The sequence below is a fragment of the Tetrao urogallus genome, assembly GCF_951394365.1.
Source record: "Tetrao urogallus genome assembly, chromosome: 26".
In the NCBI taxonomy this organism is placed as follows: Eukaryota; Metazoa; Chordata; class Aves; order Galliformes; family Phasianidae; genus Tetrao; species Tetrao urogallus.
The window spans coordinates 3,747,203-3,758,711 of NC_136839.1; the positions used below are offsets into that span (position 1 = coordinate 3,747,203).

The 11,509-nt window shown below is 60.9% G+C and overlaps 1 protein-coding gene across 1 annotated transcript; it reads left to right on the forward strand.

Annotated features, from left to right (window-relative positions):
* Positions 1 to 388: 388 nt before the first annotated feature.
* On the forward strand, positions 389 to 11,169 carry PLEKHM1 (pleckstrin homology and RUN domain containing M1; the record flags this gene model as incomplete). Its single annotated transcript, XM_079547261.1, has 11 exons — positions 389 to 430; positions 1,464 to 1,711; positions 2,416 to 3,039; positions 3,593 to 3,851; positions 4,956 to 5,190; positions 5,773 to 6,666; positions 8,115 to 8,260; positions 8,337 to 8,533; positions 9,324 to 9,387; positions 10,653 to 10,810; positions 11,022 to 11,169. The coding sequence occupies 11 exons, from the start codon at positions 389 to 391 to the stop codon at positions 11,167 to 11,169; spliced, it is 3,015 nt and encodes a 1,004-aa protein (XP_079403387.1).
* Positions 11,170 to 11,509: the final 340 nt, after the last annotated feature.

Consider the following 11,509-nt stretch of genomic DNA (forward strand, 5'->3'; position numbering starts at 1 on the left):
GGGTGGGAGCACAGAGCCCTACCAGCACTGCTGGGCTCTGCCTCTGCTTCACACAAAGCCGCAGCAGCGCTCCCACGGCGGGGGAAGGTTTCCTCTCCCAGCTCTGTGCCCTTAGCAGCGCTTTGTGGCAGTGGCTGCTGCTGGAGCCGCCCGTGGGTCTGGAGGCAGATGAGTGGAGACGGAGCTGAGCTGGGGGGCAGCTGTGCTGCTTTGCTTCCACGCCTCCGGGCTCAGCAGGGAAAAATGCAGACGCTTTGTGGGGTTTCTGTTCTGCCAGGAGCGGGGCAGCGCTGCAAACTGCACTGCGAGCTCCAAAGTGCCCCGTGTGCGACTGAGCGCGGTGTGACCCACAGGTGACATGTGAGCGCGGGCGGGAGCAGCAGCTGAGATGCATTCGAGCCACGCCGATGACCCCAAGGAAGTCATCCAGGTGAGCTGTGCTCCCGGCCCTCCAGCACCGGGGACCCCAGGCACTGCTGAGACGTGGTGACGCTCCTGGGTGGTTCTTGCACCCCTCTGCGGCTGCGTGTGGGATGCACAAACCCCGCAGGATGTGGGCACGGTGCTCAGCCCCACTGCTGGGGGTGCGGCAGCGCTGTGTGCGCCTCACTGCCCTGCTGCAGCGCGTGGCACGCAGCTTTGTTTGCACTCTGTCACTGCATTAAGGCTGACAGATCAGGGGCAGCTGGGGAGCACGGGGCTGCGCTGCAGGGTTTGGGCACGTGGCCTTCAGCTACGGCTGCAAACCTGGCTTGGGTGCTGGCAAAACATTCAGGGCTGAGGATTCAGTGCAAGAAAACATTCAGCTGGGAAAGGCTTTGCTGTGCACTCTAAAACCCCAGAAACCCAACAAGCCCCAAACCGTGAGCTGTGGGAAGGGCACTCGGCATCCGTGACTCATTTACAAAAGCCAGGTGGACTCTGATGCCAAGAGAGCGAGTCCCCAGCGCGACTGGGTCAGCTGCACTGCTCACCAGCAGCACCTGCAGAGCACACGGATGGCAGGAGCTGCACAGAGCCTCTGGATGAGCGTGGCAGCTTGGCATCTCTGTAGCTTGCATCCCTGCATCCCAGTTGCTTGCAGCCCAGCATCCCACTTGCTTGCAGCTCAGCATCCCCAGACCTTCAGCCCAGCACTCCCGTTGCTTGCAGCTTGGCTTCCCCATATCTCGCAGCCCTACATCCCAGTTGCTTGCAGTCCAGAACCGCCGTAGATTGCAGCTCAGCTTCCTGGTTGTTTGCAGCCCAGTGTCCCAGTTGCTCGAAGCTCAGCTTCCCAGTTGCTTACAGCCCAGTGTCCCCCAGTCTTGCAGCCCAGCATCCTGATTGCTTGCAGCCCAGTTTCCTGCAGCCCGGTGTCCCTTAGCTTGCAGCTCAGCATCCCAGTTGCTTGCAGCTCGGTGTCCCCATCACTGCCCTTTTTCCTGACCCTACAATCTAACCCTGCGCCTCCCGTGCCGCAGCTGATCAAGAAGCAGCTGGTGAGCTCCATCAAGGCCCTGCAGAAGCAGTACGTCTCCTCGGACGCCGTGGTGACCAGCGATGACGGGAACGCCAACACCCTGTGCAGCGCCCTGGAGGCCGTCTTTGTGCACGGGCTGAAGGCAAAGCACATCAGGACAGAGGCAGGGGGCAAAGGGAGGAAAGCAGGCGGCCGGCTGCTGCTCCCCCAGCCCGTCTTCTGGGCCCTGCTGAAGAGCATCACGCACCGGTGCGTTGCCACGCTCGTTTCTGTGCCCTCTGAGAGGTCGGGTGGCTGGCAGGGAGCTGCCTGTGCTCTGCGCCCTTCGGCTCGAGCCGTGCGACCTCAGAGGGCGTTGGGTCCTGAAAGGTGTGCGCAGGAGAGCATGGTGCACCTGGGGGTGTCCCCCCCCAAACGGCATCCCATACAGAGAGGTCTGAGATCCCCCTGGCCCCATCAGCTGCCGATGAGCAAATACGGAGCGGGTGATGAGAGCGCTTCGGTGCTGTGCAGGGTGGCTTTGTGCCCTCCCAAGGTGTTTCTCCTCTGCCCCTCAAAGACAGCAAACCTGTTCTCTTCTTCCCAGCAGTGAGCTGGGGGCAGGCAGCATTTGGGGAAAAAGCAGCCGAAATGAGGGCAGTGAGGCTGGTTGGAGCACGCAGCGTTTCTGTGTTCCTTCTGCCTTACTGTGGCATCAGATGCACGGTGGACCCCGATGGGTGACACCAATGGGCTTTTCACTCCCTTCCCCACACGGGAGCAGGGAAGATGCCTGCAGCCAGAAGGAGGCCTGAGGAGTGGCTGAACCTGATGTGTTTGTTTAGGGGGAGTTCAGGAGCTGATGTTTCCCCATAGGAAACCACAGCCTCTCAGCCCCCGCCGCCCGTCACGCAGCGCTGTTGGAGCGCATCCCTCACATCCCGCTCTGTTTTTCTCTCTCCCCTGCCCCCCAGGAACATCATCTCAGAGCTGGAACAGCTCATTTTCATCACCACGGACGTGGGCCGCTGCCGGGCCTGGCTGAGGCTGGCTCTGAACGATGGATTGCTGGAGTGCTACCTGAAGCTGCTGCTGCGCGAGCGCTCCCGCCTGCCCGAGTTCTACCAACCCGCGGCGCTGCTCCTGGACGCCGAGGAGTGCGAGTTCCTCCTGAGCTACCTGCAGGGCTTGTCGTCCCTCACCTTCCAGCTGTCCTACAAGTCAGCAGTGCTCAACGAGTGGACCGTTACCCCGCTGTCCCTCTCGGGGCTGTGCCCTGCAGCCGAGCTGCTGGAGCCCCCGACGGCCGAACCTCAGAGAAAAGCATCCCTGGGCTCCATCTCCCAATCTTCAGGCTCCGATGAGATTGAAATCCAGCCCTCAGCGCTGCCCATCGGCAAAGCAGGCGACAAACCCAAGCGGACGTCGTCCTCGCTGAGCCTGAACACCACGGGTTCGTCGCAGCTGTCCTCCAGCCTGGGCTCTGACGGCGTGCAGCCGCACTGCACCCGCAGCCCCGAGCGCGGCGATGAGCCGCTGTCCTGCGACTCCGACGTGGGCACGGCCACGGCCGAGGACCTGGACAGGTCGCTGCAAGAGTGAGTCCCCCTCCTCACCTCTCATTTTCTCCCTGCGGGCGCTCTCTGTTTAATGAGTTTTCCTCTTGGGAGCAGCCTGAAAGGCAAAAAGCAGCAGCACGACCGTTTCTTTAAGCGTGTTTTGGCCGGAGCTCAGCCCAGGCTCATTAGGAGCTTTGGAGCACTTGAAGCTGATGCTGCTAATTGCTCAGCTGTTTCCCATGGCTTAGAGCTCTGCTCTTCCCGTTGCTCGCAGCGCTGTCACCTGCTCGTGGCGCTGGGCAGGGATGATAATCCTGGTGCAGAACCCGTGACTCAGTTCTCAGCCTGACCCCGGGTTGGTCTGAGCGGGCTGTGCTGAGCTGGGGCCATGGGAACGCCTGCGAACTGCTGTCGAGAGCGCGGCTGTTTGGCAGCAGCTGGGACCTATTAGCTCACCCTGTTAGCTAATTAAAATCCCCTCACGTCGTTAGGAAAGGCATCCTTTGCAGGTCTTTGCCCTGAGGTTGCGCGCCCCTCTTTCTGCTTGGTGTGCCTCCAGCAGAGCGATACTCACTGCTGCTTCTCTTCGAAGGGTGCTCTCCGAGTTCAGGAGAGCTGAGCCGAGCGTTGGTGCCCCATCGGAGCGGCCGATCCCTGCTGTGCTGGGCTGCTCCCCACCACCCCCCGAGGACGCCCACCCACCGCCTTCCCCACCGCCAGCCGAGGCCTGCACCGCTCCGCAGGAGGAGGACAGCATCCCAACCCCACAGCACGTGGATGGGGGGAAGGAAGGCCGCGTGGCGCGCAGCCCTGCTGCCAAATTCCTCTGCTCCCCGCTGCCGGGCTGCCCGGTAGGTGTCACAGCTCACGGTGCACAGGATCCTCGTGTCCTTCCTGATCGAATGGGGAAGAGAGGTGAAGTGGTGGCGGCGTTGCTGGGCTCGAAGCACTCATCCCCAGAGCTGCCAGCAGCACTTGTGGTGTAAATAATGCCCAAATCCATTCCCAGCATCCCGGATCCCACTGAGCCACCGTGGGTCTGAGCAGTGCCATGAGTGCCCACGTGCTGGGGGTGCACTTCCCACCCCCTGAGCGTCTCTCCCTTGGGTTCCTTTGGCTCATTCCCAGCTCTCCCGTCTCCTCCACTTCCTCCTGGCTCGGGGCCAGCCTGACTAATCTATGGATAACATACGGTGTCAACAGGAAACCCCCTCCTGCTCTGACATGACTCACAGAGCAACCTGCATTCCTCAGCCCGGGGTAAACAGGGCCTTCCCACACCTCCCGCTCTTCGCTGCCGATTCCCACCGTGGTTTTGTCTGTGGTTGGGATAAAATGCTCTTGGCAGGCAAAGAAGGGTCGGTGCTGCTGTGAGCCCACGTTATTGCACTTGGGTGCTGCAGGGCTGCACTCCTCCTCCTGAGCCCCTCTGTGCTTTAGGGGGAGAGAACCAACCCGAGGGTGTTTGTGTGCTTTCACATCCCACCACTCCTTCGCAGCGGAGCCCCTCAGCAGTTGGAGGGCGCCGTGCGTTGTGCTTTGGTGATCTTGGAGGCCTTTTCCAACCTGAATGATTCTGTGGTAGGGACGGGTTGGGGTTGGACTTGGGGATCTTGGAGGTGCACCCATCCCACCACGCTCATTCATTGAGTCGTTAAGGTTGGAAAAGGCTTCCAAGATCTCCAAGTCCAGCTCCAACCCGTCCAACTGTGCCCACGTGTAGAATCATTCAGGCTGGGGAAGACCTCCAAGATCTCCAAGTCCAACCATCCACCCAGGCCCTTGCCCCCATGCCCACCAAATCGTGCCCCCCTCTCGTGTCCCTGCTCTGCAGACACAGCCTGGATGTGCCCAAGCAGCCCAGGTGGCTGCGCTGTGTGCGCAGGCTCACGGTGGATGTGTGTGTTTGAGTTGGTTGATGGATGTTTGTTTCTGTCGCATCTTTCTTGTAACAGAATAGGAAGAGCTGGATTTCGGAAGACGATTTCTACAGACCTTCAGCAGGAGAGAGCGATGAAATCCCAGCTGACGCCAACGGCTTTGTGCCAGATGGGGCTGGGGAGGGCCCGACCTCAGGGCTGCTCGGTGCTTTGGATTTGGAAAGGTCATCCCCACCGTCCTCGCAGGGCCCCAGGCTGTCCCCTGAGCGAGAGCAGAAGGGTTTCAGTGTCGTGCATCGCCGGCAGATGGGTGCGTGAGCCCCGCTGTGGGACCAGTGGGGAATCAGAGCTGTCACCATTTGGGGTCAGCACATCGCTGGCTGCTGGCAGTGCTGAAAGCCCCACAGGTGGTGCTCCTGTGGCCCTGCTGAGCCCATGGGCACTGCTGGGGCACGAGAGGGAACGGGATGCGGCACAGATTTGCTTTACACCCTCCCTCTCATCCTTAGGCTCCATACCAAGAGCATGTGGAGCATGGCGGGGCCCAGCAAGCCGGTCCTGCAAACTCCTGCCCTTCCCTTATTCCACTGGGATCCCCTTCCATATTCCACCAGGATCCACTCCACATCCCGTATTCCACCAGGATCCCTATCCTATATTCCACTGGGATCCCCATCCCATATTCCACCAGGGCCTGCTCCCCATCTCATATTCCACTGGGATCTGTTCCCCATCCCGTATTCCACCAGGATCCCCTTCCCATCTCCCATCAGGATCCCCATCCCCTGCTCCACCGAAGCCTCGGTGCCTGTGTTTGCACGCTGTGAGCCGCCTCCTGGTTCTCCTCCGTCCCCACCTGGGGTCCCGCTGAGCCGTCCCCTTTTCCCCCAAGGTCTCTCCAACCCTTTCCGGGGCCTGCTGAAGCTGGGCAGCCTGGAGCGGCGCGGAGCCATGGGCATCTGGAAGGAGTTCTCCTGCGAGCTGTCGCCGCTGGAGCTGCGGCTCTTCCTGGACCACGAGGATCGCAGCTGCGTGGAGAGCTTCTCCCTGCTGCGCTGCGAGTCGCTGGCGCTGACGCATGCGGATGGACGCTTCGAGCTGGTGTTCCTAGGGAAAAAGCTGTGCTTGAGGGCTCCTTCCCGGGACGAGGCTGAGGACTGGCTGGATCGGATCCGCGAGGCGCTGCGCAAATGCCGCCCGCAGCTGGAGGAGGAGGAGTGGGAGACGCTGGCGTGCCCCGAGGACGGGGGGGATGGCGGCGAGCCCGCTGCTCCGCTCCAGTGTGAAGCGCCTGGGAACGGCTTGGACTGGACTTTATCCCACAAACCAGAGCTGGATGCCATCAAAGAGTCCGTTCTGTACGCGGATGTAGATAAGACGTGGGTCCCTTTTATCTTCTCCCTCTCGTTGGAAACCTTGAAGTGCTTTAAAGTGCGGAACAACGACAAAATCTTAAGCAACAGTTACGGCATAGAGACGATCCAGGACATCCTCCCCGACACCAGCCTGGGGGGGCCCTCCTTCTTCAAGGTGATCACCTCCAAAGCTGTGCTGAAGCTGCAGGCTGAGAGCGCGCAGGAGGCCGCGGCGTGGAGGGAGCTGGTGCGAGCGGTGCTGGGCTCCTACCTGGAGGCAGCCGAGGAGGCACTGACCCTGGGGGGCAGCTTGGACGGCCATTCCCAGGTGCTGCTGAAGAGCATGGTGAAGGAGAACGGCTTCTTGTTGCAGTACCTGGTGGCCATCCCTGTGGAGAAGGGGTTGGACTCGCAGAGCTTCATCTGCGCAGGTAGATGGGGCCGGTTTGCAGTGAGGAACCCAGCTCTGCGTCGAGTTCGTTCAGGTTAACGAGGTTGTGGCGTAGCCCCTCTGCTGGGCTTCGACCCCCAAATTTTGTGGTGTCTTTGGCGCAGGGAGAATCCCCCAGCACCCCGATCTCCGTCCCCATCCCACCCAGCGCATCAAACCGCGCTCTGCTGGGTTGCTGCCCAGGAGATTTGCGGTGTAGGCAAAAGATGGGCTCTCAGCAACCTCGTGTGGAGCTGATGGGCCCCCATCGAGGGCGTCCAGTGCCCCCAGCCCACAGGGAAGACTGGCTCAAGGCAAACCCGTGGAGCAGGGCAGTTTTTCCAGTAAGGCAGCTCTGGGTGTGACCGGCTGCTTCGTGCGACCTTCCAGCAACGCCTCCTGGTTTAACAGCACGACACCCACTGACCTCTGCGAGCTGTAATTTGTTCTGTACCTCGCTGACATAATTAAGCTTCAGCTTTTCTCTTGCTTCACTTGTGTTTCTCATCCCCTCCAGCAGGTTCTACCTTAATCTTTTTTTCCATATTTTCCATTTTTCGGTCCCTGCCTTCCCCCCAGGCTGTGTCCTTCCACCTACCAACAAAGGGAAGCAGCAAGTTGAGGAGACCCGTCTTCCTTCCCCATTTCTTTGCTTTGCTTTTCCTTAGGTGTCTGCTGCCTTCCAGCCCTGACGCCCGTTAGGACAGCAGTGGTTTCCCAGTGTGCCAGGGTAGAACAAGAAATATAGGCTTTGTTTCATATTCAACACCCGAGCTCCATAAAATGTTGGCAGTGCACTCCAGATTGCAAGGAAGTGGATGGGGGTGATGGGGTGGCCTTGGCTCTTCCTGGGGCAGACACGGACCCACCGACGCCGTGTTGGGTGTTTTGGAGAAGGGAACCCATTAAAAATAGTTGGAAGGGACCTCAAAGATTGAAGAACCGTGGAATTGTTGGGTTGGGTTAAGTAGGGTTGGGTTGGAAAGGACCTGGAGGGTTGTAGAGCCATGGAATCACAGCATGGCTGTGTTGAAGGGGCCTCAAAGATCACAGAACCGTGGGATCACGGCCTGGTTGGGTTGGAAGGGACCCTAAGGAGCACAGAATGATGGAATGGTTAGGTTGTGCTGAGTAGGGTTGGTTGGGCTGAGTAGGGTTGGGTTGGGAGAGACCTTCAGAATCATGGAACCGTGGAATGATTGGGTTGGGCTGAGTAGGATTGGATTGGTATCATCTAAATAAAGACCATCGTAGCGATTTATGGATTACAGCCGAGATGGGCTCAGGAATGGTCGCGATGCCTGGTGCGCGGGGTTGCTCCGTCCTGCTCTGACCGACTGGAACGTGCTTCACCCCATGTCCACCCCCTTGCCAGGTTTTCCTGCTCCACGTCTCACCCCACATCCCCCCCCAGCTCCCCTCTGACTTCCTGTTCTCTGTTCCCCAAAGGCTGCTCCAGGCAGATCGGCTTCTCCTTCGCCAAACCCAAGCTCTGTTCCTACTCCGGCCTCTACTACTGCGACAGCTGCCACCGGGACGACGAGGCGCTCATCCCCTCACGCCTCATCCACAACTGGGACCTGAGCAAGAGAGGGGTGAGGAGGATGGGGCCGAGTGTGGGGGCGGCCCTGCAGGGCCCTCTGGGTGACCGTCCCCCTCCCTCTGCCGTAGGTTTGCCGTCAGGCGCTGAAGTTCCTCACCCAGATCCGCAAGCAGCCGCTGATCGATCTCAAGTTGGTCAACGAGAGCCTCTACGACCACCACGTGGAGAGGATGAGGCGCGTGCGGCGGAGCCGGGAGCAGCTGAAGCTGTTGGGGGATTACCTGAGCGTGTGCCGCAGCGGGGCCCTGAAGGAGCTGAGCAAACGGTGAGCAGCCCAGCTGCCTTCTGCTGGGTGGCACCTTGCTCCGTCTGTCGCCGTTGCTGCCGTGCTGGGGTTGAAAGGGACCTCAGGGGTTGCAGAATTACGGAATCGCGGCACGGTTGGATCGGAAGGGAGCTTAAAGATTGCAGGATTATGGAGTCGTGGCGCAGTTGGGTTGGAAGGGACCTTAAAGGTGGTAGAGCCATGGAATCGGGGCACGGTTGGGTTGGAAGGGACCTCAGAGTTGGTAGAAGCATGGAATCGGGGCACAGTGGGGTTGGAAGGGACTCGGAGATCACAGAGCCATGGAGGTAGGGCACAGGGTTTGAAGAGACCTCGCAGGTCACAGAACCGTAGGACTTCCTCCCCACATCCGAGCCCAGTTTCCCCTTTCAGTTGGAAGCCGTGCCCCCTGTGCTGCCCCCACCAAACCGCGCCGTTTCTGACCCCCCCGAGCGCTGGCAGCCGTTCCATGGGACGCGGGCTGGTTTCCCCTCCCTGCCATCTGCTGGAGGAAGCTCCCCGTGTGTCCGTGGGGCGGCGCGTGGAGATGGGCCGGAGGAAGCGCTTTCCTGGCCGGGGCTGGACAGGAAACACCTGGGCAAACAGATGGGAGATTGCTTTTCCCCCTTTTGAAATGCTCCCAAACAGTTTTCAATGGCAGGATCTGCGATGCGTCGCTTGGCGCCGTGTCAGGATTGCAGTCACCCGGAGCCTTCATCCCCTGGGCTCCTCCTCGCCCTTCCAAGACGTGGGAAGCTCCCACTGAGCTCCTCTCTGTGCTTATTTGCAGCCTGGATCACAGGAACTACCTCCTGGAGTGCCCCCACAAGTACAGCGTGGCCGACCTGCAGCAGGTGAGCAGCCCGTGCTGGAGGAGCTTCCGTGGAGGGGCTGCGTCCAGTGGGGCCTCCGCCAGCAGCACGACTCACTGCGCTCCGCTCCTCTTCACTTGGCTTCCTGTCGTCACCGCAGCTTAGGGGCTGAAATCATGGGGGTGGGGTGGAGTGGGATGGGATGGGGTTGGGAAGGGATGGGGTGGGATGGGATGGGATGGGGTGAGTTGAAATGGGATGGGGTGGGGTTGGGAAGGGGGTGGGATGGGGCGGGATGGGATTAAGGTGGGTGGGGGCGGGGTTGGGTTGAGGTGGGATGGGGTTGGGATGAGATGGAGATGGGGGTGGAGTTGAGGGGTTGGATTGGAGTAGGATGGGATGGGTTGGGGTGGGATGGGGTTGGGATGGGGTGGGTTGGAAAGGGGTTAGGATGAGATTGGGGTGGGTTGGGTTGGGATGGATGGGGTTGGGATGGAATGGAGATGGGTGGAGTTGAGGGGTTGGATTGGAGTGGGATGGGGTGAGTTGGGATGGGATGGGAAGGGGGTGGGATGGGTTGGGAAGGGGGTGGGATGGGGTTGGTTGGGCCGGGATTAAAGTGGGTGGGGGTGGGGTTGGTTTGAGGTGGGATGGGGTTGGGATGAGATGGATGGAGTTGGGTTGGATTGGAGTGGGGTAGATGGAGTGGCGTTGGAATGGGATGGGATGTTGAATGGGTTTGGGTTGGGATTGGTTGGGGTGGGATGGGATGGATGGAGTTGAATGAGGTTGGGTTGGATCGGGGTGGGTTGGGATGGAGTGGGTTGAGTGGGAATGGGATGAGATGGGATTGGGTTGGGGTGGGTGGTGGGATGGGATGGGGTTGGGTTGGGTTGGGACTTTTTGGGATGGTGTTGAGGTGGGATGGGGTTGGGGTGGATTGGATTGGGGTGAGTTGAGTGGTGTGGGGATGGGATTAGTTGGGATGGGAGTGGGATGGGATGAGTGGGGTTGGGATGGGAGTGGGATGGGTGGAGTTGAGGGGGATTTGGGTGGGATTGGGCTGGAGCGGGTTGGGGTGAGACGGGGTGGGTTGGAGGGACCTCGTGCTCCAGGAGCTCCGGGGAATCATTGCACCCCCACGCGACCCAGCCCTGCTGCAGCTCCAGAGCTGGGCCCCAAGCAGCACTCAGTGCGTCCTGCAGCCGACATCGCTGACCCCCCCTGAGCCCCACGCGGCACACAGAGCTGCAGCGGCCCTGCGGGGCGTTTTGTCTGCGAGTCACGAGCCCAGCTGTGCTCTGCAGATCTCCGACGGCGCCTTTGAGCCCTTCCTGCTCTCGCTGATCCAGTTTGCGTCGCACCACGTCTACAGCTGTGAGCTGTGCACGCAGCGGGGCTTCATCTGCCAGATGTGCAGCAGCAGCGACATCATCTTCCCCTTCCAGCTGGATTCCACCTCCAGGTGAGCTTCGCCAGCGGCGTGCGGAGCGGCTGCGTTGCCAGCAGCGCTGCTGTCGGGCTACTCGCCGTTCTGGGTCGCGCTGTGGCGTCCTGTTGGGGTTTGGGGCAGCCCGGGCTGGGGGGTCGCTCTGGAAAGGGGCTGAGGAGCCGCCCAGCCCTGCAGGCACCCAACCAACGCTGTGTTCTTTTGTTTTGTTTTGTTTTTTTCCCAGATGCAAAGACTGCAAAGCTGTTTTCCACCGGGAATGCTTCGACAGCAGCACTGCCTGCCCGCGCTGCGAGCGGCGGCGGCGCTACCGACAGGAACAGCAGGAGGAGGAGGAGGAGGAGGAGGAAGGCGGCGCGGGGCCGATGCCGTAGAGCCAGCAGCCATCCCAAAGGCGGTGGCAGATGATGCCCCCACGCGCCCCAAAAGCACGTGGTGCACAACTGGCCGTCAGCCCAGGAGCTGTTGGGCAGCGCGTGGCACTGCGGGCTGGGCCTGCGCCCAAAGAGTCCACAGCCAATGGGGGGTGGATGAGCAGGGGGGGCTGTGGGGCTGAGCCGGGGCTGTGGGGCTGCAGCCATCCCCTGCCACCACCCCACCGATGGGGACGCGGTGGCACTGGGCGGGTTTTGGTGTCCCCATCTCTGGGGGATATGGGGACGGGGCTCCCCAGGGCCTGCAGTCCCCCCCCCTTTGGGGTTTCTGTGTCCCCCC